Source organism: Eleutherodactylus coqui, chromosome 1 (assembly GCF_035609145.1).
Source record: "Eleutherodactylus coqui strain aEleCoq1 chromosome 1, aEleCoq1.hap1, whole genome shotgun sequence".
Classification (NCBI taxonomy): Eukaryota; Metazoa; Chordata; class Amphibia; order Anura; family Eleutherodactylidae; genus Eleutherodactylus; species Eleutherodactylus coqui.
In genome coordinates this window covers 217,878,139-217,905,143 of record NC_089837.1, presented here as the reverse complement: position 1 = coordinate 217,905,143, position 27,005 = coordinate 217,878,139, and the positions used below count along the sequence as shown (strand labels likewise).

General features: G+C 46.9%; 1 protein-coding gene across 7 annotated transcripts in view; it reads right to left on the bottom strand.

The window, feature by feature from the left end:
- LAMA2 (laminin subunit alpha 2) overlaps positions 1–27,005 on the bottom strand; it is an 834,596-nt gene that overhangs the window by 197,898 nt on the left and 609,693 nt on the right. For all 7 annotated transcript variants that reach the window (XM_066605535.1, XM_066605537.1, XM_066605536.1 and 4 more), the window contains one exon: positions 26,600–26,711. In XM_066605535.1, the coding sequence (XP_066461632.1) occupies positions 26,600–26,711 (112 nt within the window). The remainder of the gene's footprint in view (positions 1–26,599; positions 26,712–27,005) is intronic.

The window sequence follows — 27,005 nt, the reverse complement described above, 5'->3', positions numbered from 1 at the left end:
CTAAAAGTAAAAAAAAGTGAATCATGATGATAATTGCTTAATGTAAATGTGCTTTTATTGGGAGCTTATTCAGGTGTAGTGCCTTTACACAGGAGGACTGTCAGGTGCGTAGGCTCCCGACTGCTGTCCCAATGACTATCACTCCTGTGCTTGTACACAGATGCGAAAGTCATTCTGTGAAAGGAGGCCAGAGATCGCTCCTGGTCGCTCCATTCACAGTAAACAGGCGGTCGTTCATAAAGGAACAACTACCTGTTTACGCGGTTTGAAAGTCACTTGTTTTTTAGGTTAGTAAAGACAAAGCAACTGTTGGCAAGTGAGTGGCCACGAGTACATGGGATGACTATTTCCAGAATTTGCTGTTTCTAGGGTTATGCGGGCAATTATCACTCCATGTAAAGGTACCTTCAGACCCGCAGCACACCAATCACACACACATAACATTTTACGAGCATGCAGGCACAATTTTACACATAAATATACATACAGGCAAGCTTATACTATTCACATACTAACATATATACAAAACACAGGCATATACACACACATATACATAGATGTAGTATACTAGCAGATGTTAACTTGACATTTAAAGCATTATGATGACTTAACTGCGATATACTACAATGCTTTAAACTGAGTTATCACAAGGTGTCAGTCATCTTAACATTTGCTACATCTGTATAAATGTACCTTCATTAGTCTTCTGCAACGACAAAGAAGAACAAAACAACATTTCAGTAGGGTTGGCGGCATTTCCTCATTTGTTGTACGCCACCTACCACTTCTGCATAATTCTTCTCTACCTCTGATGGTAGCTGAAAGCACGGCCTGGATTCTGTGTAGGTATTGCTTAGCAAAGGAGATCTGCTTTTCTGAATCCTCAAACCTGCACCATTAACCCTTTGCAGTCCAATTTTGGATTCAGGGTTTCCTAGGGGGTTTTCTTTTTCTGCCATTATACAATGGCGCCATCTGCTGGCTAGAGCCAGTACTGCATTATGGAACATGCTTGAGAGGCACCCCCCCCCCCCCAACAGCAGAGCGGCCAGTAATATAGAGTAAAAATACCCTGCCGGACGCCTTCCAACATCGGAGCTGTACAGCCTTCAATTGGAATGTCTTTAGACGTCAGACAGTGGATTGGAAAGGGTTAATGTGCTGGACAGTTTGTTGGGAGACAATATACTAAAGTGCAACCCTGGGTGTGGCTTAGAGGTCCAGTTGTAACTGTCATCCCTACAGCTACACCACTGATTTTAACCACTAGAACAATGGGCCAGCAAGCTGCTATAAAGACAGAAAAATATGCTCTAGAGTTGCGTTGTAACTCCATTGGCTGGACAAATCCCAAGATGAGTGGCGCGAGATGACCAGCTTAACACGAAAAAACATGATTTAGTGTTACTGTCTTAAGAGATGCATATTCTATAAAGTATATTGCAATAATTTATTGAATTTGTAATGTGAGTAATTGCGGTTCTTGACAAAGTTAGGGAAACGGTAAGGTTGAACACATCAGATGGCATGTCAATACTAATTAAACATTTGAAGATTCCAAGGCAGCATACATTACAGAAAAAACCCTACAAGATCTACAACTTTCTGCTGTATTTCTTTTTTTTTTTTTTGCAGGCTCCACATGAAAGGAAAAAAAGCAAATACTTTGTAGTGGAACCAAGCTTAGAAGTAAGCTTGTTAGTAAACAATGAATTATTTTGTTATTTAATAGGATCACATAAGCCTATCAAGAACTGGATTTTACCATGTCCCAGTTCCAGAACATTCATAATCAAGCATTAATTAACAATTAGGTCTTTTTAATGATACACGGATGAAGGATTATTTCACAATTTATATGCTCCAATCGCTGCTATAATACAGTCTGGCAATACAATTTTGTTAGCGAGATGGACTCTAGATTAAAGTATGTTTTATGTGTTCATTAATTCCGTTTTTCTAGCTTGCCTGAAATATTTAATAAGATTGAAAAGTTACAGGTACCTGATCATTATTTAAATAGATCAAGTAAATACAATTTCCCTCCAGAAGAGTGCACTGAGAGTGAAATATGAAAATTACACCTTTTCTCCCTCAGCTGCTATATGCCCTTCAAACAGTCCCCATCTATATTCTGCAATCTTTTTTTTTTAATTTTTTTTACAATTGACAAATCTAGATTGCCACATAGATTATTGATACTCAAACCTCAAAATGGCAGTCTGGGTATGCCAGATCCTCTCTACTACTACAAGGCAGGACATATGTGTAAATGTTTGCACCTTGCTGGAATGAAAGCTAACTTTTTACATGTCTCTTTGGAGAGAAGTCTGCTGGGCCCTCAGCACTTGGGCAGTCTATGGTTGCCATTAAATTAAAAAAAACTCCAGGCTCAGAACGATAGTTAAGGGAACAATCAAAGTTGTCCAACAGTTTCTGGCCTCTTTAAACCCCATTAGACCAATCTCATTGCTGGCCCCTCTAAGCTTTATCCCATTCTATTTATAAAATTTTAGATAACTGGAGAGACTGGCTCCATGTCACTGTCACCAAATTTTTCAAGGACAGGACGGCCCTAGAAACGAACTCTATGCTTCTCAGACCTACAAGCCACCTAAACCTCCTGCAGATCCTCACATTTCAGGGAATGGGTAAGCAATTTTTTAGCCAAAATCACTACTGTTAATGAGTAGAGATGAGCGAACACCAAAATGTTCGGGTGTTCGTTATTCGGAACGAACTTCCCGCGATGCTCGAGGGTTCGTTTCGAACAACGAACCCCATTGAAGTCAATGGGCAACCAGAGCATTTTTGTATTTCGCCGATGCTCGCTAAGGTTTTCATGTGTGAAAATCTGGGCAATTCAAGAAAGTGATGGGAACGACACAGAAACGGATAGGGCAGGCGAGGGGCTACATGTTGGGCTGCATCTCAAGTTCACAGGTCCCACTATTAAGCCACAATACCGGCAAGAGTGCCCCCCCCCCCTCCCAACAACTTTTACTTCTGAAAAGCCCTCATTAGCATGGCATACCTTTGCTAAGCACCACACTACCTCCAACAAAGCACAATCACTGCCTGCATGACACTCCACTGACACTTCTCCTGGGTTACATGCTGCCCAACCGCCCCCCCTCCCCCCCACAGCGCACACCAAAGTGTCCCTGCGCAGCCTTCAGCTGCCCTCATGCCACACCACGCTCATGTCTATTTAGAATTGCGTCTGCCATGACGAGGGACCGCAGGCACACACTGCAGAGGTTGGCACGGCTAGGCAGCGACCCTCTTTAAAAGTGGCGGAGCGATAGCCCACAATGCTGTACAGAAGCAATGAGAAATAAAATCCTGTGCCACCGCCATCAGGAGCTGCACACGTGGGCATAGCAATGGGGAACCTATGTGCCACACACTATTCATTCTGTCAAGGTGTCTGCATGCCCCAGTCAGACCGGGCTTTTTAATTCATAGACACAGGCAGGTACAACTCCCTATTGTGAAGTCCCTGTCGACCCACAGCATGGGTGGCTCCCTGGAACCCACCGGCGGTACACAGAAATATCCCATTGCATTGCCCAACACAGCTGAGGTAGTAATGTCGTGCTTAATGCAGGTGGGCTTCGGCCCACACTGCATGCCCCAGTCTGACTGGGGTTCTTTATAAGTGTACAGATGTAGTAAAAACTCCGTGTGCACCTACAGCATGGGTGGGTGCCAGGAAGCCACCGGCGGTACATAGAAATATCCCATTGCATTGCCCAACACAGCTGAGGTAGTAATGTTGTGCTTAACCCTTTCCAATCCAATTTGTATATGGTTTTCCTAGGGGGCTTACTCTTTTTCTGCCGTTATACAACGGCGCTATATGCTGGCTAAAGCCAGTACTGCATGAGCTGACACGTAGGATAGGCTCCGACAGCAGAGAGGCTGGCAATATACAGTAAGAGAACCCCGACGGACGTCTACCAACAACGGAGCTGTACAGCCTTAAACCCTAATGTCTTCACAGGTCACACAGTGGACTGGAAAGGGTTAATGCAGGTGGGTTTCGGCCCACACTGCATGCCCCAGTCAGACTGGGTTTCTTTATAAGTGGAAACAGATGCATTTATAATTCCCTGTGGACCCACAGCATGGGTGGGTGCCAGGAAGCCACCGGCGGTACATAGAAATATCCCATTGCATTGCCCAACACAGCTGAGGTAGTAATGTCGTGCGTAATACAGGTGGGCTTCGGCCCACACTGCATGCCCCAGTCTGACCGGGGTTCTTTACAAGTGGACACATGTAGGTTAAACTCCCTGTGGACCCACTGCCTGGGTGGGTGCCAGGAAGCCACCGGCGGTACATAGAAATATCCCATTGCATTGCCCAACACAGCTGAGGTAGTAATGTCGTGCGTAATACAGGTGGGCTTCGGCCCACACTGCATGCCCCAGTCAGACTGGGGTTCTTTAGAAGTGGACACATGTATTAAAAACTCCGTGTGCACCTACAGCATGGGTGGCTCCCTGGAACCCACCGGCGGTACATAAAAATATCCCATTGCATTGCCCAACACAGCTGAGGTAACGTCAGCTGTAATGCAGGTGGGCTAAAAATTAATTTGATTACACTGTAGGCGAGGGCCCACAAAAATTGCTGTATCAACAGTACTAATGTACATCCCAAAAATTGGCCATGGCCAGCCAAGAGGGCAGGTGAAACCCATTAACCGCTTTGGTTAATGTGGCTTAAGTGGTAACTAGGCCTGGAGGCAGCCCAGTGTAACGAAAAATTGGTTCAAGTTAAAGTTCCAACGCTTTTAAGCGCATTGAAACTTATAAAAATTGTTCAGAAAAATTATTTGAGTGAGCCTTGTGGCCCTAAGAAAAATTGCCCGTTCAACGTGATTACGTGAGGTTTCAGGAGGAGGAGCAGGAGGAGGAGGAGGAATATTAGACACAGATTGATGAAGCAGAAATGTCCCCGTTTTGGATGGTGAGAGAGAACGTAGCTTCCATCCGCGGGTGCAGCCTACGTATTGCTTACGTATCGCTGCTGTCCGCTGGTGGAGAACAGAAGTCTGGCGAAATCCAGCCTTTGTTCATCTTGATGAGTGTTAGCCTGTCGGCACTGTCGGTTGACAAGCGGCTACGCTTATCTGTGATGATTCCCCCAGCCGCACTAAACACCCTCTCCGACAAGACGCTAGCCGCAGGACAAGCAAGCACCTCCAGGGCATACAGCGCTAGTTCAGGCCACGTGTCCAGCTTCGACACCCAGTAGTTGTAGGGGGCAGAGGCGTCACCAAGGATGGTCGTGCGATCCGCTACGTACTCCCTCACCATCCTTTTACAGTGCTCCCGCCGACTCAGCCGTGACTGGGGAGCGGTGACACAGTCTTGGTGGGGAGCCATAAAGCTGGCCAGGCCCTTAAAGACTGTTGCACTGCCTGGGATGTACATGCTGCTCGATCTACGCACATCCCCTGCTACCTTGCCCTCGGTACTGCGCCTTCTGCCACTAGCGCTGTCGGCTGGGAATTTTACCATCAGCTTGTCCGCAAGGGTCCTGTGGTATAGCAACACTCTCGAACCCCTTTCCTCTTCGGGAATCAGAGTGGGCAGGTTCTCCTTATACCGTGGATCGAGCAGTGTGTACACCCAGTAATCCGTCGTGGCCAGAATGCGTGCAACGCGAGGGTCACGAGAAAGGCATCCTAACATGAAGTCAGCCATGTGTGCCAGGGTACCTGTACGCAACACATGGCTGTCGTCACTAGGAAGATCACTTTCAGGATCCTCCTCCTCCTCCTCCTCCTCCTCCTCCTCCTCAGGCCATACACGCTGAAAGGATGACAGGCAATCAACCGGTGTACCGTCAGCAGCGGCCCAAGCTGTCTCTTCCCCCTCCTCCTCATCCTCCTCATGCTCCTCCTCCTCCTGTACGCGCTGAGAAATAGACAGGAGGGTGCCCTGACTATCCAGCGGCATACTGTCTTCCCCCGCCCCCGTTTCCGAGCGCAAAGCAGCTGCCTTTATGGTTTGCAGGGAATTTCTCAAGATGCATAGCAGAGGAATGGTGACGCTAATGATTGTAGCATCGCCGCTCACCACCTGGGTAGACTCCTCAAAATTACCAAGGACATGGCAGATGTCTGCCAACCAGGCCCACTCTTCTGAAAGGAATTGAGGAGGCTGACTCCCACTGCGCCGCCCATGTTGGAGTTGGTATTCGACTATAGCTCTACGTTGTTCATAGAGCCTGGCCAACATGTGGAGCGTAGAGTTCCACCGTGTGGGCACGTTGCACAGCAGTCGGTGCACTGGCAGCTTAAAGTGATGTTGCAGGGTGCGCAGGGTGGCAGCGTCCGTGTGGGACTTGCGAAAATGTGCACAGAGCCGGCGCGCCTTTACGAGCAGGTCTGACAAGCGTGGGTAGCTTTTCAGAAACCGCTGAACCACCAAATTAAAGACGTGGGCCAGGCATGGCACGTGCGTGAGGCTGCCGAGCTGCAGAGCCGCCACCAGGTTACGGCCGTTGTCACACACGACCATGCCCGGTTGGAGGCTCAGTGGCGCAAGCCAGCGGTCGGTCTGCTGTGTCAGACCCTGCAGCAGTTCGTGGGCCGTGTGCCTCTTATCGCCTAAGCTGAGTAGTTTCAGCACGGCCTGCTGACGCTTGCCCACCGCTGTGCTGCCACACCGCGCGACACCGACTGCTGGCGACATGCTGCTGCTAACACATCTTGATTGCGAGACAGAGGAGGAGGAGGAGGAGGGTGCTTTAGTGGAGGAAGCATACACCTCCGCAGATACCACCACCGAGCTGGGGCCCGCAATTCTGGGGGTGGGTAGGACGTGAGCGGTCCCAGGCTCTGACTCTGTCCCAGCCTCCACTAAATTCACCCAATGTGCCGTCAGGGAGATGTAGTGGCCCTGCCCGCCTGTGCTTGTCCACGTGTCCGTAGTTAAGTGGACCGTGGCAGTAACCGCGTTGGTGAGGGCGCGTACAATGTTGCGGGAGACGTGGTCGTGCAGGGCTGGGACGGCACATCGGGAAAAGTAGTGGCGACTGGGAACTGAGTAGCGCGGGGCCGCCGCCTCCATGATACTTTTGAAGGACTCCGTTTCCACAACCCTATACGGCAGCATCTCAAGGCTGATGAATTTTGCTATGCGGACGGTTAACGTTTGAGCGTGCGGGTGCGTGGCGGCGTACTTGCGCTTGCGCTCCAACAGTTGCGCAAGCGACGGCTGGACGGTGCGCTGAACTACACTGCTGGATGGGGCTGAGGACAGCGGAGGTGAGGGTGTGGGTGCAGGCCAGGAGACGGTAGTGCCTGTGTCCTGAGAGGGGGGTTGCATCTCAGTGGCAGGTTGGGGCACAGGGGGAGAGGCAGGGGTGCAAACCGGAGGCGCTGAACGGCCTTCGTCCCACCTTGCGGGGTGCTTGGCCATCATATGTCTGCGCATGGTGGTGGTGGTGAGGCTGTTGGTGTTGGCTCCCCGGCTGAGCTTTGCGCGACAAAGGTTGCACACCACTGTTCGTCGGTCGTCAGGCGTCTCTGTGAAAAACTGCCAGACCTTAGAGCACCTCGGCCTCTGCAGGGTGGCATGGCGCGAGGGGGCGCTTTGGGAAACACTTGGTGGATTATTCGGTCTGGCCCTGCCTCTACCCCTGGCCTCCGCACTGCCTCTTGCAACCTGCCCTGCTGATGCCCTTGACTCCCCCTCTGAAGACCTGTCCTCCTGAGTAGGCGTTGCACACCAGGTGGGGTCAGTCACCTCATCGTCCTGCTGCTCTTCCTCCGAATCCTCTGTGCGCTGCTCCCTCGGACTTACTGCCCTTACTACTACCTCACTGCAAGACAACTGTGTCTGATCGTCATCGTCCTCCTCACCCACAGAAAGTTGTTGAGACAGTTGGCGGAAGTCCCCAGCCTCTTCCCCCGGACCCCGGGAACTTTCGAATGGTTGGGCATCAGTGACGATAAACTCCTCTGGTGGGAGAGGAACCGCTGCTGCCCAATCTAAGCAGGGGCCCGAGAACAGTTCCTGGGAGTGTTCCCGCTCCTGAGCAGGTGTCATTGTAGTGGAGTGAGGAGGCTGGGAGGAAGGAGGAGCAGCAGACAGAGGATTCGGATTTGCAGCAGTGGACGGCGCAGAACTGCGGGTTGACGATAGGTTGCTCGAAGCACTTTCTGCCATCCAGGACAGGACCTGCTCACACTGCTCATTTTCTAATAACCGTCTCCCGCGTGGACCCATTAATTGGGCGATGAATGTGGGGACGCCAGAAACGTGCCTCTCTCCTAATCGCGCAGCAGTCGGCTGCGACACACCTGGATCAGGAGCTTGGCCTGTGCCCACACCCTGACTTGGCCCTCCGCGTCCTCGGCCGCGTCCACGTCCTCTAGGCCTACCCCTACCCCTCAGCATGCTGTATTACCAGTGATTTGATTTCACAGGCAGGAAATAAATTGGCGCAAGACTGCAGGCCAAATATAATTTTTTCCCTTTTTTGAAAACGAAAGGCCCCACTGCCTCTAGTGAATGAATAATCTAAGTTTAATAACTGTGCTGTTTTCCTGCTAATGTGTCACAGAACGTGAGGGTAGCAGAGTTATTAACTGTGGCAGAGCAGGTATTTTTTTTCCCAATTAAGGAAAGCAAATGGCGAAGCCAGGAGTAAAACGTAGCTGGGTGCGTATGATTTTTAAAGGTGTCACACGCAGCCGACACGTGTCCACCGCCCTTAGGACGGACAGAGGCCGGACAAATAGAATTATTTTCCGTTTTTTGGCACCAAAAGGCAGCACTGCGTATATTCTATGAACATGAGAAGTTTAATAACTGTGCTGTGTCCCTGCTAATGTGTCACAGAACGTGAGGGTAGCAGAGTTATTAACTGTGGCAGAGCAGGTATTTTTTTTCCCAATTAAGGAAAGCAAATGGCGAAGCCAGGAGTAAAACGTAGCTGGGTGCGTATGATTTTTAAAGGTGTCACACGCAGCCGACACGTGTCCACCGCCCTTAGGACGGACAGAGGCCGGACAAATAGAATTATTTTCCGTTTTTTGGCACCAAAAGGCAGCACTGCGTATATTCTATGAACATGAGAAGTTTAATAACTGTGCTGTGTCCCTGCTAATGTGTCACAGAACGTGAGGGTAGCAGAGTTATTAACTGTGGCAGAGCAGGTATTTTTTTTCCCAATTAAGGAAAGCAAATGGCGAAGCCAGGAGTAAAACGTAGCTGGGTGCGTATGATTTTTAAAGGTGTCACACGCAGCCGACACGTGTCCACCGCCCTTAGGACGGACAGAGGCCGGACAAATAGAATTATTTTCACTTGTTTTACAAGCAAAAGGCAGCACTGCATATATTCAATGAATAATAACTGTGTTGTGGCCCTGCCTATACAATTCTTTCCCTGCAGTATCAATGGAGGGTGCAATGCTCTGCAGAAGCGATTTTGAGAAGCAAAAAAAAATGCAGCACAGCTAACAGCAGCCTGGACAGTACTGCACACGGATAAATATGGCCCTAGAAAGGACCGTTGAGGTTCTTGAAGGCTACACTCACTCCTAACACTCTCCCTGCCTATGCAGCACTTCTGTCCCTAATGCCAGGTGCAACGGTCTGCAGAGGCGATTTTGAGAAAAAAAAAATTGCCACTGCTAACAGCAGCCAACACACAGCTATCAGTGGCCCTAATAAGGACCTTTGGGGGGTCTTGAAGCCTACACTAACTACCAATTCTTTCCCTACAGCAGCTCCGGTACAAACAGCACTGTCCCTCATCTAAATCACACGGCATCTGAGGCGAACCGCGGGAGGGGCCGACTTTTATGTTCGGGTGACACCTGATCTTCCCAGCCACTCACAGCAGGGGGGTGGTATAGGGCTTGAACGTCACAGGGGGAAGTTGTAATGCCTTCCCTGTCTTTCAATTGGCCAGAAAAGCGCGCTAACGTCTCAGGGAAGGAAGTGAAAATAACCAGAACACCGCATGGTGTTCGTTACGAATAACGAACATCCCGAACACCCTAATATTCGCACGAATATCAAGCTCGGAAGAACACGTTCGCTCATCTCTATTAATGAGTCTTCTTGGTTCGGAACATACCTCTTTTATCCTTTCACACTCCTAAGTTTTTTTCAGGTGTGTTAAGATTCAAGAGAATTCTTATAAAACGTTGACTAGGTGGTACAACATGCTGCATTACCTATATAACCTTGCTGGCGATATGATGTTTACACTGGTACAATGTCCCGCGTTCGGGTGAAATGCCCTAAGATTTAAAAGTCTCTGTCCTTATTTAACAGATTAAAGGGAGAAAAATGTCACTCACACTGCCACTACTGTTACTCTGGGCTCCCTCAATTTTTTTTTGCTCAAAGTGAGATTATTTACACACATGCATGATTACAGCGGCAAAACTGATAATCCCAGTGTACTGGAGAGACAGCAAACCTCCACCCATACAGATATGGATCAGCAAACTTGATTCTATTTGTAGGATGGAAGAGTTAAGCCCCATTTACATGGGTCAAATGTCGGGCAGAAGATTGTCCTCGTATGTATTCGCTCCCGTGCTGTTGCACGGGAGCAAGTATCGCTGGCTCACAGCGGGGCGGCTAAAGATTTCTCTCCTTGCGCTCCCCCACCCCTCTCCATTCACGTAACACAGCAGCTGTTCAGTACTGAACGGCTGCTGTTTACACTGAACGATCGGCGTTCAGCTTATCTTTCATCATTTAGGCTTCATAAACATGAAAGATGAGCTGAACGATGACCGTTCAATACTGAAGTGAATAGAGAGGGGTAAGGGAGAGCAAGGAGTGAAATCTCCTCCAGCCACCCTGGATCCTTGCTGGCTGCTCTGTCGGAGAGCTAGCGATACTTGCTTCTGTGTGACAGCATGCGAGCGATTATACTTACTTGCGGGGACAAGTGTCAGGCATCGTTTGCCCGACATTCCTCCCATGTAAATGGGGCTTTAGCTGCCTGGGAGAAAATACAGCATGCCGCGTTCAAGCAAATTTGGGCCCATTAGCAGTCTGCCTGGTCTGATGTAGGGTCTAATGCCTGAATCCCCCTTTCCCTAAAGGCCCATTTGCACGGCGCAATGATCGCTAAAAAATCATTCAAAAGCAATCGTTTTAGCGATAATTGTTGCATCTAAATGCCCATCATGCACTTTTCGTGCACTGCTAGCTGATCGATAAACTCAGTCCAACCTAAAAATCATCATTCAGCCTTATCAGCAGTTCTCCACGGGGAGTGCTGATAGCATTGTTTCCCGCGGGGGAACAAAGGATCTGAATGCAGATAATAGCCCTTGGTCTATTAACTGCTTTCAGCTAAGGCTTCATTTGCACACTTAATTGCTCTTAAGTAGCTGAGTAGCTACTTAATAGTTTATCCAAAATGATCGCTCAAAGCTGTCACTCAAGCTGTCGTTTGAGCGATCATCGGGCCATGTAAATGAGCCTTTAGTTTGGTTCTTGTTTGGTCTGTTTGGTGATCTCTGTGTCTGTTCTTGAGTGTATATGCTTTCATCTAGCAGTAAATATATTATGTTCATGTAGGTCACTGTTCACACCTCCTGCACAAAGGTAACACTATACATATGAATAGGCTTGCTATCAGTATATCCAAAAGTTTTGTATATTATTGTTTTGTTGGTTCCTAAAACACAAGAGTATCAGATTTTGTCTTGGTTATTTTTTTATAGCTGTTCAATGATTCAGCATATTTTAAAATCCAGTCCGATTGATGCCAGAATAAAGAAACTTTTCTGTATTAGGACACTTCATATATTTCCTCATACAATGTTAATATTAGAATTGTCTTCTTAAGGCAGAGGAATTTTTAACAATATTCCATGACTGCGTAGAATTCTCTCAGTTATTAATCTTCTGGGTCTACAGCTGCTACATTGGAGCAGTGGGACATTTAATATGTGAGTAGTGCATGGTTTACTATTTATGAACATGCCCTGCCCTTAACCAGTTTGGAAAATCCCTTTATAAGTAAATAATCTGCCAAAAAAGTGTTTTTCTTGGAATACATATGGAATAAATATGTAGACTTTCTTTTCTACGGTATAAGGGCTCAGTCACACGAGCGGAGATCCACGCGTATTTCCGCACGGAAAAACGCCAGCACCACAAGTGCGGATGAAAATCCGCACCTGGCAAAGAAAGAACGTATGGCTGGCAATGGACCTGGTCATGCGGATTTTTGTCCGCACGCGGTGTGGGCGTTTTTCCACGCAGAAATACGTGGAGATCTCCACTCGTGTGACTGAGCACTAAAAAAGTGCAGTCTGTTAGGCCTCATGTCCACGGGCTTAAAATCCGCAGCGCTTCTCCCGCAGTTGGATCTGTGCCCCATAGGGATGCATTGGACACCCGCAGGTAGTTAAATACCTGCGGATGTCATTTTTTCCGTCAGGCGCAGATCCGTGTGAGTGAAAAAAAAATGGACATGCTCCATTTTCGTGTGGGTCTCCCGTGGGGACGGCTCCTGCAGGCTTCTATTGAAACCTATGGAAGCCGTCTGGATCCGCGGGAGACCCGTACCAGAATTAGACTCACCTGCTCCGGATGATGCGGTTCTTCTCTTCTTCGTGGCTGGATCTTCTTTCTTCGGCCCGGCGGATGTGCCCGATGCACGCGCGCGGCATGCCGAGCACATCCGCCGGGCCGAATAAAGAAGATCCTGCAGCGAAGGAAGGAAGATCCGCATCGTCCGGAGCAGGTGAGTTTATTCAGATTTTTAGGCCTCATGTCCGCAGAGCAGGAGGGACCCGCTACGGAGCGACTGAATCACAGTGCATCTGCAATTACATTGCGGATGGGCGCAGATTTGTAGGCAGATAGTTCACAGGTTGCTAGAAGACCACATTAGAAAATGAACAAAAGGAAGCAGGAATGCGGGAAAAAGACAGTGTAAGACAGATGTTTTCAGAGAAGAACACAACATTGTCCATTGCAGTAGCCGGGGGATTCATCTGTAAACTGATGAATTGCAGCTCTTCCACAGTAGAAATCCGCTTGTGGAATCCGACCCGTTCGTGTGCAGGTGGCCTAAGACATATGCAATTCTACATGCATATAAAGGCATATGTGAAGCAGCACTGCTCAAATGGGAACGTGGAGGCCAAACATGATGTCAACAGAGCCTATAAGTACTCATTTATGTGATTTCGGCATGAATTGAGCCTGCAATGCACGGCCGCTTGACATGCAGTGAATGAAGGCAATGAAATTAGATTGTCTTTCATTGATCCTTTCACATTAGCATGCAAACACAGCATGTCGCTACGCACGAGAAATAGATTGCAGCATGCCCTATACTTTTATATGGGCGCATATGCAAACACTGTCCATATGCAATACATTGTGTACTGCTGGCGATACATATGCAACCCCACTATGAAACAGAGGAAGACGGAGTCATCCACTGCCATTCATGGTCTCTGCCGGTTCACACAGACCGGTAAAACTCTGTGGGACTCCCGCAGCGTTTTACGGATACATTCATGTGAATGAGCCCTAACAGAATTGTTTTACATTTGAGTTTGACAATACGTGATTGGGTGTCATTGAACAGAATCAGTAGGAATGTAAAATTCTCTCCAGTCTTGCGTAGCATTATTGTAAAGACCCCACGCCAAAACAGGGCCATTCTGATAATAACTTTCTATTAGGGAACTGTGTTTCCGCACTTTGCCTCTAAATGTGAAAATGTTTTCTGCTTGCAGCTACTTTATTTGACATCACTTTTATCACATTTGTTGCTGTGTGACTCCATCAATGTTTATCTGGACCGCATGCACCTGGACAAAATTGTAATAATGAATAGAACAAGAAGAGGTTTACTGAGACATTTGCACCTATTATTTGATTCCAAGGGCTTTCTTTGTACCACTGGCCTTTTGAAGTGAAATCATTTGGATTAGCAGGAATATCAATACTTCATGTTTAAGAACAAGCTTACCAAGAGCTATAAATGTCAAAGAAATAAAAATATTTAGCAAATGACTGCCTGCACTATCTTGGCTGGCAATTGAAGCAATCTCGAGACATTTCATACAACACCGAGGCAGTACTAAAAGAGGACAATAAAACAGTTATTCTTGGCCGTACATAAGGAAGCAATTTCAGGATCATTTTGTGACTGTATTTATTCCAACATGCATTAGAATTATTGTACTTAGCAAAAGCTTTTACTTTAAATCCTGCTAGATTCATCTTTGTACTACGCTGTGAAGAATAATGTGCAGCATAAAAAGCCGGCTTCCAAGAAGTACATTTATTTGTTTAGTTTTAGGTGTGCCATAAAAGCTCACACATTAAGCTAAAATCTGAATATCGCAAACATGTATATACATAGCAAGCAATCCTGGGAGTTATTTACTGATCATTTTATTTTAAGAGCTTAACTGGTGAATTAATGGCACAGAAATTGGTGGATACTTAGGAAAGAGATTGGAACATGCAATGTTTATGGGTATAAGGTGTTACTTTATTATAAATATATTTATTTCATAAGGTATAAAAATATTTAAAGCGCTGGTTCACGTCTGATGAACCTTCTTGAGCAAAAAAATCATTTAGCAACTCGAGCACCCCAGTAACAATCAGCAGGGCTGAGTTCATATGGGGTGACACGCAAGTGCAGGTGGATTGAAGATCCATTTAGGCCCAATGGCCATGGGCGGGTTTGATTTACCGAATCCACAAATCAAGCCGCCGATAGGGAAACATGGGCGTCCGCAAATGAAATAAAGCATGCTCCATTTCAGTAGGGATCTGCATCCTGTCCACAATTGAATTGCAGGTGGGCCATGGATTCCGCGGGAAAGAAGGTGTTTATGAAAAAAAAACCTCCACGGCGCATTTGTGTAGCGGCACACTGACCGGCGCTTCCGCACACATCCACAGTGAAAAAAAAATGAAGACTCAGATGAGTAAGTAGAAGACCTACAGTGTCCTCAGCCACGGGCAGGGTCGGATTCTGCTGCGGAATCCAATCCACCCGTGGACATTGGGCCTTAGATGTACCGATTTGTTGGAAAAATCGTTAGAATGACTGAGGGTGGGCGATAATTGTTACATCTAAATGCGAGCCATTGTACACTTCTCGTTCCTTTTTCATTCGTTGTTCAGTTTCAGCCTGCATAAAAATCATTGTTGGCTCGCTCACTTCTCGTTACGATTAAACACTCCCCGCTCAGTGTTTCCCATAGGAATGTGAAGTGCGGAGTGAGAAGTGAACAATTCTCAACGATGATCTGCCTGTCTAAACATTCTGTAGAAGCACGAATGATTGCGAACGCATTAGTAGTGATGTCACTTACACGTGCGCTCTTTCAAACGAGAATCGGCTCATGTGAAAGAGGTATAAGAGACGGAACACAAATTGCAGTAAACAATAATAGTGGCAGCAGTATGAGAGGCAAAGTTTCAGAACATTGCAACTGCACCTGTGGGTTTTTTGTCACCACTTTTTCAATTAATTTCACTAATTGTTTACCAATACATAAGTGTAAAAAACACTATTTATTTCTTAAACTTTTTATTTTTCTAAAACATTAATATATGTAATATTGTTAAGGTGGTATAAACACAGCAATAGCCTGCAAGATAGCGTTGTATGGTTCGACTCCAAAAGGTGGTGACTAGAGATGAGCGTGTGGACCGACAGCATGGGAGGGTCCCAGGAAGCCACAGGCGGTACATAAATAAATCCCATTGCATTGCCCAGCACAGCTGAGGTAATGTCATGTTTAATGCAGGTGGGCCAAAGCCCACACTGCATGCCCCAGTCAGACTGGGGTTCTTTAGAAGTGGACACATGCAGTTACAACTCCATGTGGACTGACAGCATGGGTGGGTGCCAGGAAACCACCGGCGGTACATAAATATATCCCATTGCAGTGCCCAGCACAGCTGATGTAACGTCAGCTTTAATGCAGGTGGGCAAAAAATTAATTGGATTACACTGTAGGCGAGGGCCCCAAAAAATTGGTGTACCAACAGTACTAATGTATGTCAGAAAAATTGCCCATGCCCAACCAAGAGGGCAGGTGAAACCCATTAATCGCTTTGGTTAATGTGGCTTAATTTGTAACTAGGCCTGGATGCAGCCCAGTTCAAATAAAAAATTGGTTCAGGTGCAAGTTTCAATGCTTTAATGAGCATTGAAACGTATAAAAATTGTTTACAAAAATTATATGACTGAGCCTTGTGGGCCTAAGAAAAATTGCCCGTTCGGCGTGATTACGTCAGGTTTCAGGAGGAGGAGCAGGAGGAGGAGGATGAATATTATACACAGATTGATGAAGCTAAAAGGTCCACGTTTTTGATGGGGATAGAGAACAATGCTTCCATCCGCGGGTGCAGCCTACGTATTGTTTAGATATCGCTGCTGTCCGCTGGTGGAGAAGAGAAGTCTGGGGAAATCCAGGCTTTGTTCATCTTGATGAGTGTAAGCCTGTCGGCACTGTCGGTTGACAGGCGGGTACGCTTATCTGTGATGATTCCCCCAGCCGCACTAAACACCCTCTCTGACAAGACGCTAGCCGCAGGACAAGCAAGCACCTCCAGGGCATACAGCGCGAGTTCAGGCCACGTGTCCAGCTTCGACACCCAGTAGTTGTAGGGGGCAGAGGCGTCACGGTGGACGGTCATGCGATCGGCTACGTACTCCCTCACCATCCTTTTACAGTGCTCCCGCCGACTCAGCCTTGACTGGGGAGCGGTGACACAGTCTTGCTGGGGAGCCAGAAAGCTGTCAAAGGCCTTAGAGAGTGTTCCCCTGCCTGTGCTGTACATGCTGCCTGATCTCCACGCCTCCCCTGCTACCTGGCCCTCGGAACTGCGCCTTCTGCCACAAGTGCTGTCGGATGGGAATTTTACCATCAGTTTGTCCGCCAGGGTCCTGTGGTATAGCATCACTCTCGAACCCATTTCCTCTTCGGGTATGAGAGTGGAAAGGTTCTCCTTATACCGTGGGTCGAGCAGTGTGTACACCCAGTAATCCGTAGTGGCCAGAATGCGTGTAACGCGAGGGTCACGAGAAAGGCATCCTAACATGAAGTCAGCCATGTGTGCCAGGGTACCTGTATGCAACACATAGCTGTCCTCACTAGGAAGATCACTTTCAGGATCTCCTCCTCCTCAGGCCATACACGCTGAAAGGATGACAGGCAAGCAGGTTGGGTACCCTCAGCAGTGGGCCAAGCTGTCTCTTCCCCCTCCTCCTCCTCATGCTCCTCCTCCTCCTCCTCAACGCGCTGAGATATAGACAGGAGGGTGCTCTGACTATCCAGCGACATACTGTCTTCCCCCGCCTCTGTTTCCGAGCGCAAAGCGTCTGCCTTTATGCTTTGCAGGGAACTTCTCAAGAGGCATAGCAGAGGAATGGTGACGCTAATGATTGCAGCATCGCCGCTCACCATCTGGGTAGACTCCTCAAACTTTCCAAGGACCTGGCAGATGTCTGCCAACCAGGCCCACTCTTCTGTAAAGAATTGAGGAGGCTGACTCCCACTGCGCCGCCCATGTTGGAGTTGGTATTCCACTATAGCTCTACGCTGCTCATAGAGCCTGGCCAACATGTGGAGCGTAGAGTTCCACCGTGTGGGCACGTCGCACAGCAGTCGGTGCACTGGCAGATGATGCAGGGTGCGCAGGGTGGAAGCGTCCGTGGGGGACTTGCGGAAATGTGCGCAGAGCCGGCGCACCTTTCCGAGCAGGTCTGACAAGCGTGGGTAGCTTTTCAGAAAGCGCTGAACCACCAAATTAAAGACGTGGGCCAGGCATGGCACGTGCGTGAGGCTGCCGAGCTGCAGAGCCGCCACCAGGTTACGGCCGTTGTCACACACGACCATGCCTGGTTGGAGGCTCAGCGGCGCAAGCCAGCGGTCGGTCTGCTCTGTCAGACCCTGCAGCAGTTCGTGGGCCGTGTGCCTCTTCTCTCCTAAGCTGAGTAGTTTCAGTACGGCCTGCTGACGCTTGCCCACCGCTGTGCTGCCGTGCCGCGCGACACCGACTGCTGGCGACGTGCTGCTGCTGACACTTCTTGATTGCGAGACAGAGGTTGCGTAGGTGGAGGAGGAGGAGGGTGGTTTAGTAGAGGAAGCATACACCGCCGCAGATACCACCACCGAGCTGGGGCCCGCAATTCTGGGGGTGGGTAGGACGTGAGCGGTCCCAGGCTCTGACTCTGTCCCAGCCTCCACTAAATTCACCCAATGTGCCGTCAGGGAGATATAGTGGCCCTGCCCGCCTGTGCTTGTCCACGTGTCCGTTGTTAAGTGGACCTTGGCAGTAACCGCGTTGGTGAGGGCGCATACAATGTTGTGGGAGACGTGGTCGTGCAGGGCTGGGACGGCACATCGGGAAAAGTAGTGGCGACTGGGAACTGAGTAGCGCGGGGCCGCCGCCGCCATCATACCTTTGAAGGCCTCCGTTTCCACAACCCTATACGGCAGCGTCTCCAGGCTGATAAATTTGGCTATGTGCACGTTTAACGCTTGAGCGTGCGGGTGCGTAATGGCGTACTTGCGCTTGCGCTCCAACACTTGCGCTAGCGACGGCTGGACGGTGCGCTGAGAGACATTGGTGGATGGGGCCGAGCTCAGCGGAGTTGAGGGTGTGGGTGCAGGCCAGGAGACGGTAGTGCCTGTGTCCTGAGAGGGGGGTTGGATCTCAGTGGCAGGTTGGGGCACAGGGGGAGAGGCAGCGGTGCAAACCGGAGGCGGTTAACGGCCTTCGTCCCACCTTGTGGGGTGCTTGGCCATCATATGTCTGCGCATGCTTGTGGTGGTGAGGCTGGTGGTGGTGGCACCCCGGCTGATCTTGGCGCGACAAAGGTTGCACACCACTGTTCGTCGGTCGTCTGCACTCTCAGTGAAAAACTGCCAGACCTTTGAGCACCTCGGCCTCTGCAGGGTGGCATGGCGCGAGGGGGCGCTTTGGGAAACAGTTGGTGGATTATTCGGTCTGGCCCTGCCTCTACCCCTGGCCACCGCACTGCCTCTTCCAACCTGCCCTGCTGCTGCACTTGCCTCCCCCTCTGAAGACCTGTCCTCAGTAGGCGTAGCAAACCAGGTGGGGTCAGTCACCTCATCGTCCTGCTGCTCTTCCTCCGAATCCTCTGTGCGCTCCTCCCTCGGACTTACTCCAATTACTACTACCTGAGTGATAGACAACTGTGTCTCATCGTCATCGTCCTCCTCACCCACTGAAAGCTCTTGAGACAGTTGCCGGAAGTCCCCAGCCTCATCCCCCGGACCCCGGGAACTTTCCAAAGGTTGGGCATCGGTCACGACAAACTCCTCCAGTGGGAGAGGATTCGGAACCATTGCTGCCCATTCTGGGCAGGGGCTCGAGAACAGTTCCTGGGAGTCTGCCTGCTCCTCAGAATGTGTCATTGTAATGGAGTGAGGAGGCTGGGAGGAAGGAGGAGCAGCAGCCAGAGGATTCAGAGTTGCAGCAGTGAATGGCGCAGAATTCTGGGTGGTCGATAGATTGCTGGATGCACTTTCTGCCATCCACGACAGGACCTGCTCACACTACTCATTTTCTAATAAAGGTCTACCGCGTGGACCCATTAATTGTGAGATGAATGTGGGGACGCCAGAAACGTGCCTCTCTCCTAATCCCGCAGCAGTCGGCTGCGATACACCTGGATCAGGAGCTCGGCCTGTGCCCACACCCTGATTTGGGCCTCCGCGTCCTCGCCCGCGTCCACGTCCTCTAGGCCTACCCCTACCCCTCAGCATGCTGTATTACCAGTAGTGCAGAAACAGAACGCTGTAATTAAATGTGCCGCTTATTGGCCTGTGGTTGGAGGCTGACTTCGCTTACGGAACGCACAGCAGAGGCAGAAAAGAATTTTGCGCAAGCCTGCTGTAACACTTAGCTGGCTGCGTATGAATTAGGACAACTACCCCCAGCAGAGACGCAGTACAGTCAGGACGGTCACAGGCAGCCCAAATAGATTTTTTTTCCAAAATTTTTTTGGAAAAGCCCACTGCCTATATAGACTGGATATGTCTTTCACTGTCCCTGCCTCACCACCACTACTGGCCATGGACTATGTAAAATTACTGCAGACTGTTTCACTCTGGACAGGATGACAGCGGTGATGTAAAAGGCAACGCAGAGCCAGGAAAGAATTTTGCGCAAGCCTGCTGTAACACTTAGCTGGCTGCGTATGAATTAGGACAACTACCCCCAGCAGAGACGCAGTACAGTCAGGACGGTCACTGGCAGCCCAAATAGATTTTTTTTCCAAAATTTTTTTGGAAAAGCCCACTGCCTATATAGACTGGATATGTCTTTCACTGTCCCTGCCTCACCACCACTACTGGCCGTGGACTATGTAAAATTACTGCAGGACGCAATGCTCTGGACGCAATGCTCTGCACGGCCGATATACAAAAAAAAAAAGTGCAACACAGCAAAAAGCAGCCTCAACACTACTGCACACGGTCAGATGTGGCCCTAAGAAGGACCGTTGGGGTTCTTGAAGCCTAAAATCAATCCTAACACTCTCCCTATAGCAGCTCCGGCATCAGCAGCACTTTCCCTGATCTCTGTCAGAATGCATCTGTGGCGAGCCGCGGGAGGGGCCGATTTATATACTCGGGTGACACCTGATCTCGCCAGCCACTCACTGCAGGGGGGTGGTATAGGGCTTGAACGTCGCAGGGGGAAGTTGTAATGCCTTCCCTGTCTTTCTATTGGCCAGAAAAGCGCGCTAACGTCTCAGAGATTAAAGTGAAAGTAACTCGAACATCGCGTGGTGCTCGCCTCTAGTAACGAGCATCTCGAACACGCTAATACTCGAACGAGTATAAAGCTCGGATGAGTACGTTCGCTCATCTCTAGTGGTGACAGATAACCCACAAGTATCTGGTAACTTAGTTTTAAATACTTTGGCAATGCTTGCCTTACAACTCGGCTTGGTCACCCTTGTGGAATCGAGTCTCAGTCCCTTTATATATTACAGCCTATTTGGTTGTTCTCAGTCTTTAAGTTATTTAGCAGACCTGGTGTGACTGTATGGACACACAGTCTCTATGGTGTAAGGCTCTCTTTGTGACTAAGCAGTTCATTGGGTCAATAACTGGAGCTACCGCAGTTTGATGGTCCAGACTAACTGGGTACTTTGGTTCTGATTAGGAGCCTCTGAGGATTCTCTCACAGCTTATACTCAACTTCTCAGCAGTCTCCAAGGGTTCATTTTGTGGCTCAGTATTCAGACACAAGCCTGCTCACACTTTCTTGTGCAGTTCACCACCGCAACAACACAAAAACAACTTGAACAACTTGTGCGCCATACCTCACTCTGCCTTTTAGATCATAACAGGCACCACCCTGTTGTGCAGGATGTTTCCTACCATTCATCCATAAGACACACATACCCCATCCAGCACAGTGACCTGGTGATGTATATCTTCCAATGACCGCTGGGTCTGGGAACAAAACTACTCATACAATGTTTCCATGGGCCGCAACAGATTGTTACATAAAGCAGTTGCATAATGCACATTAATAATTTACAATAAACCTTAGCAATAATGCAATAATTATTAATACTATAGCATTTCCTATAATACACCTCAGCGTGGGAATATAACAGACATAAAGTGATTGCTCCCAGCGAGAGAAACCAAGTCATCTTGTAGACAGGATACCTTTTAATGGCTAACAAAAATACATAATGTTACTGTGAGCTTTCGAACCTCCCATGCCTGAGCAAGAACCATGAGAGGTTTGAAATCTCGAACTGGCTTGACAAGTGCTCAGCAGCTGGCCTGAAGCTCCAAAAACACTAGCGGAGACCCCGACGGCACCTGCAAGGGGAGTATTGATTTTTTTTAGAGCATCCTTGGCTGAGTTCTCAGCTGTGCTGAAAACGCAACCAAAACACTGGCATGATGCATGCCAGCGCTGCTGAAAACGGGTTGAATCTGTAGTAAATGCAGTGTTAAAAAATACTGCATTTCTGCAAATGCTTGTGTGAGGGAGGCCTAAAGTTTCTCACACACTTCCAACAGCTGTCGGCCAAAAGCTATTTCTACAGGCTTCCCATACATATTAACACTCAATTCGGCCGAATAGGTTAAGTGGAGAAAGCCATAGTCAATCTGTAGTGGTGGCTCATCTCCAGTGGGAAGTAACAGATCAGAATTAAAATTCTATGTGGCCAATCCATCTTTATCCTCAAATCATCTGTTGGGGGAAAGTCAGAAGGGATCTATACATCTAGTCATTAGAGATGAGCGAGTACCCAAATGCTCGGGTCCTCGTTATTTGAGTCAAGCTTTTCATAAAATTCGAGAGCTCTATTGGAGTAACGAACCACACTGACTTTAATGGGAGACTGGAGCATTTTTGTATGGGACCCGCCGGTTGCCAAGCTTTTTTTTTTTTTTTGTTCTCCCTCTCTCTCTCTCTTTCCCCCTCCCAAGCCAGCCACAAACTACCATTGATGTGCGCAGCGTCGCAGCGGGGAGGAGTCAAAACTAACACGTCGCAGCGGGGAGGTGCCAAAACTGGGGTGGGGTCGAACACCGCCTGATGCTCGCTCCAGTAGCGAGCATCATCGAGTATGCTAATACTCGAACGAGCATCAAGCTCGGCAGAATACGTTCACTCAACTCTACTAGTCATCCATTCCTGCTTGAATTAACTGGTTTGGAGGAATGTAGTCTAATAATAATAATAGCACTAATAATAATATATATGGGGGGCATTTACGTCTAATATGGACAAAAATGTGCATGGCTAAACTGGCGAAACAATTGACAATCTGTTTAATATGCATGGCCACCTTTTCTCTAGGCAATAAATGCTGACATCTGGGATATCCCTTCTAGGTAATAGAGCAATAAATGTTCTCTAAATGTGGCATCTAACATTATGCTACCTAAATACAATATAGAAAATCCTTCTTCTGAAAGATATGGATTTCCTTCATCTCTTTTGTATATAACACCATGAATATTGTTTATGACAGAGATTTACTCAACTTTCTTTTCAGTCCTTATTTGCAATGTTTTGAAGAACTGCCAAACCAAAGACAAATTTCAAAAAATTGGATTTTCATAATTACAATATGAATAAGTTATACAACCACATATTGTTCTTGTATTCTGCAGGAGATGTTCCACAGTGTGTCTAGTGAAGCATATACGCCGTCACAAAAACAATGCATTTAAAAGGCTTATCAGTTTAAAAGTAGATTAAACTACACATCTTTGTGTGAAGCTTAATTCAAGACTTAGCTGAAATCCAAATCTATGCTCTGTTTCTTTGATCTTGCCTTGAAAGCTAAATCCTTGAACTGAGTTAAAGATTCCAGGATTGACTGCCAGGATAGACTGCTTAAGCTATGGCTGCTTAAAGCTCTTAGGAAATTGTGTAATATAATAGCTACACCGTAATAGCTATTTTCAGAAGTTAAATGAAACTACTCTCAATCTATTTCTTCCTCTTCATGTCTTTACCTGACAACATGCTGAAAAAAGAAACAGGTATATTTTATTTTAAGATCAGGGATGAATTTATATTGAAATTGTATACTGCATAAAAGGAAACATTTTAGTCAAAAAAGACAAAAAATGAAAGAGGCAGGAGGTCGAAAACCCAAGCAGAGTGGCTGCTCTGAATGTTTGCTATTTCAAGGAGATGTCTTTTTTATTCAGCTATGGAAGGGCCAAGAAAGAGAATACCAGGACAAATGTCACTGACCAGTATTTCTCTCCCAGATAGCTAAACATGGCGTCAAATCACAATTTCACTCTCCATTGAGCATATATGCCTGTATAATAAAGCATTTAAAAGCAGTTGTCTGGTACTTTTTTGTTCTTTTTTTTATTGATAACCTGTCCTCAGGATGGGTCAAGAACAGATGATTGGTAGGGGTCTGCTGCTTTGATTAGCTGATCCACCAATCAGCTACCGGTAATTATCAGTGCTACTTTCACTATGGAAAGTGCAGTTTCACATCACCATGGTCAGCATGATGATCTGTTTTTTGTTCTTTTCATTCAATGAAAAGTGGTGACCCTGCCAATCATCTATTGATCTGTCCTGAAGACAATAGAAAAAAATCCAAAAAGTCCTGGACAACCAATTTAAGCCCTTAGCTTCAAGTCTATCATTGCGTTCCAAGAACTATAAGGCTAGGTTCACACAGAAAGGAATTGCCGTGTGGAAAGTCTGCAGTCAGCAAATTGGACGAGATTTTGTAAAAATCTCATCCACACACTGCAGCCAATCCGTTGTGGCCAAGCCGCACAAAAACTGACATGCGGCGCGAAATTCATCGTTTCCACAGCGGCCTCTCTCCTCTCTATGGGGAGAGAAAGATGCAGCAGAATGCCGACGGCTAAACTGTTTCAAAACCTGTGACTATGGGCCACGGGTTTTAAAGCTGCGCTTATCCAGCGGAAATCTCACATTTTTTGGTGCGGTCATTGCACGAGATTTCCGCAGGACCCCAGCCTAACATTTTTATTTTCCCAGTGCCATAACTATAGCCTTTTTTTTTGTGGGTCAAGTTGTATTTTTTTATGGTACCACTTTGGAATACATATATCGTACTCTCCTATTCACACCATATTGTACTTTTTGTACAATATGGTGTGAATAGGAGAGACAATTGAAACGAAAACAATAAAATTTAATGAAAAAAACTATGGAATGCAAAGCATTCCATGAGAGCTCCGTGGACAGACAAGTGATGAATAAATCACCTTAATTGAAAAAAAAACAAAAAACACGCCCCTAGATGATTATGGAGTGAGCTCCACATACATGTTATCCCACACTATATAAGGCAGCATATATGACAATGTCTGTATAAACTTGAAAAAGACACATGCCGTGTCGAAACGCGTTGTTTTAATAAGAATTAAAAAAAATGATTGGTTTTCTGCCAAGGCGCGGGATAGTTTTTATTTTTACTTTTATACTCAGTAATCCAGCCGGACCGTGCTTGCAAACACGGTGCAAGGATATCCCTGGACGCCGCTCCAAAAAGAAACATGGAGAAGCAAGAAACCTGCTGAAGGCTAACGTGGACAACAGGTGCAGAGGGGTTAACTCCTTCACCACCGGATTAACCCTTCTGGCTCCGGGTAAGTCCACTTCTCATTTAGCTATAAAAGCATTTTTAAACTGCAAGTGAGGCGCATTTTAAAGTACAATATGGTAATTGTGATGGGCCATGCATGGCAATACTATGTAACTCTATGTCCTGTCCACTTTTTAAGAAGAAAACATGCTTGAAAAAGACTTCTTTGGAGTCAAAACGTTGCATGTAAACGATGGAGGAATAAAGAAACGTTTTATTTGCACCTTCTATGCTGTCACCGCTATCTATTTTCACTTTTTAAGAAGTGTCAGGACCTGGAGCAAAACTCCAAAAAGTCACAATTTTATCATGTGTGCCAAAACTGGTAAATCTTGCTGGACCTCAGTGATTTTTCTTCTGTTACATCATCTCACTGGTCCTTGTATGTTTCGATACTTTCCATTTGTGCTCAAAATATTGACCCTGTCTTTCCTTCTACTCTAATTTCTGGTCAGTATTGCTATAACCATTCTACAAACAACTTATCTGACGATCGCCCCCTTTGCTGGTGCTGCATCTAAAATTCACAAACAAGTAATAACTGTATCCATGCGAAAAATGCCTGTATAAAAAATGTCAATAATGGAAAAGTAAATGTAAGTGATGTTTTACAATCAAAGTATTAGATACTTCTGAAATATGTTTTTGCCTAGAAACAACAAAGGTGAGCGAATGCTCACTAGTGATGTATACTTGTATGGCTTGAGACCAGATTCATCAACAGAGCATGTACTCATTGATTAAACTGGTGCACGCTACATTGAGCAGAGATACTGGCACCCAGGGGCGTAACTATAGAGGATGCAGGGGATGCGGTTGCACCCCGGCCCAGGAGCCTTAGGGGGCCCATAAGGCCTCTCTTCTCCATATAGGGAACCCAGTACTATAATTAAAGCATTAAGTTGGGGGCCTGTTACAAGTTTTGCATCGGGGCCCGGGAGCTTCAAGTTACGCCTTTGCTGGCACCCTGCTTTACATTGTGCCAATATTAGTAAATCTCCACACACAGTAAAAGTGAAAGTCAGAACTCCAAACCCTATAAAATATGTTACAAAACTATGATCGATTTTGTCTTCTAAAAAAGTAGTACATTTGTTGGATCTGTCAGCGGGGTTTGGAACTGATTTAAAGTTTGGCTTCAACGTTCCCTAACATGATATCTGTAAAGGAAGATTTGTTAAGCAGAATGTATGAGTGTTACAGACAAAGCAAAGTTTAACGTGACTGCGATAAGTCATCATATCCTAAGCCATTGTAAAGCTATTGTTATAACACAACAAAACCCATTATAAAGCAATTGAAAAGGGTAAATAAACTGTAAGACAAAAAGTTATCGCAACACATTAAATTAAGCATTGCTACAGCTGTACATGGTAAAACTGAGGTCTACATGTTATATTTATTTTTTTACATTATATTATGCATATAATTCATTGCAATTAATTTACCATTTGCTGTCTTTTGGATGTCCTTTACAAAATCCTCCAGTTGTTTTGCCCTTTCGTTTGTCCTTTTAGCATCTTTCCCAGTTTGTTCGCCATCTGCAGATACTTTTGCAGCCTGTCATTTATGTAAGAGAAAAGAAAAGCAATTGTTATAATAGGTTTTTCAGTAGCTTCAAAGTGTATTTTAAAAGGAGTTTCTCAGCTGACCTCGCTTTGGAAATATACTTTATTTTACAGTAGAAAGAATCAATACATTATTGATCGTATCAACTGGAAATTAAATATGATGCGCCGGTTAACAAATAAATTTCATTAACTTCCCATTAACTAAATACAGGATGTTTCTAGTGCAATTCCAGATAAATGTGCTTGGTATAAAAAGAGCAAAAAATGTAAAGTGAGCTACTGA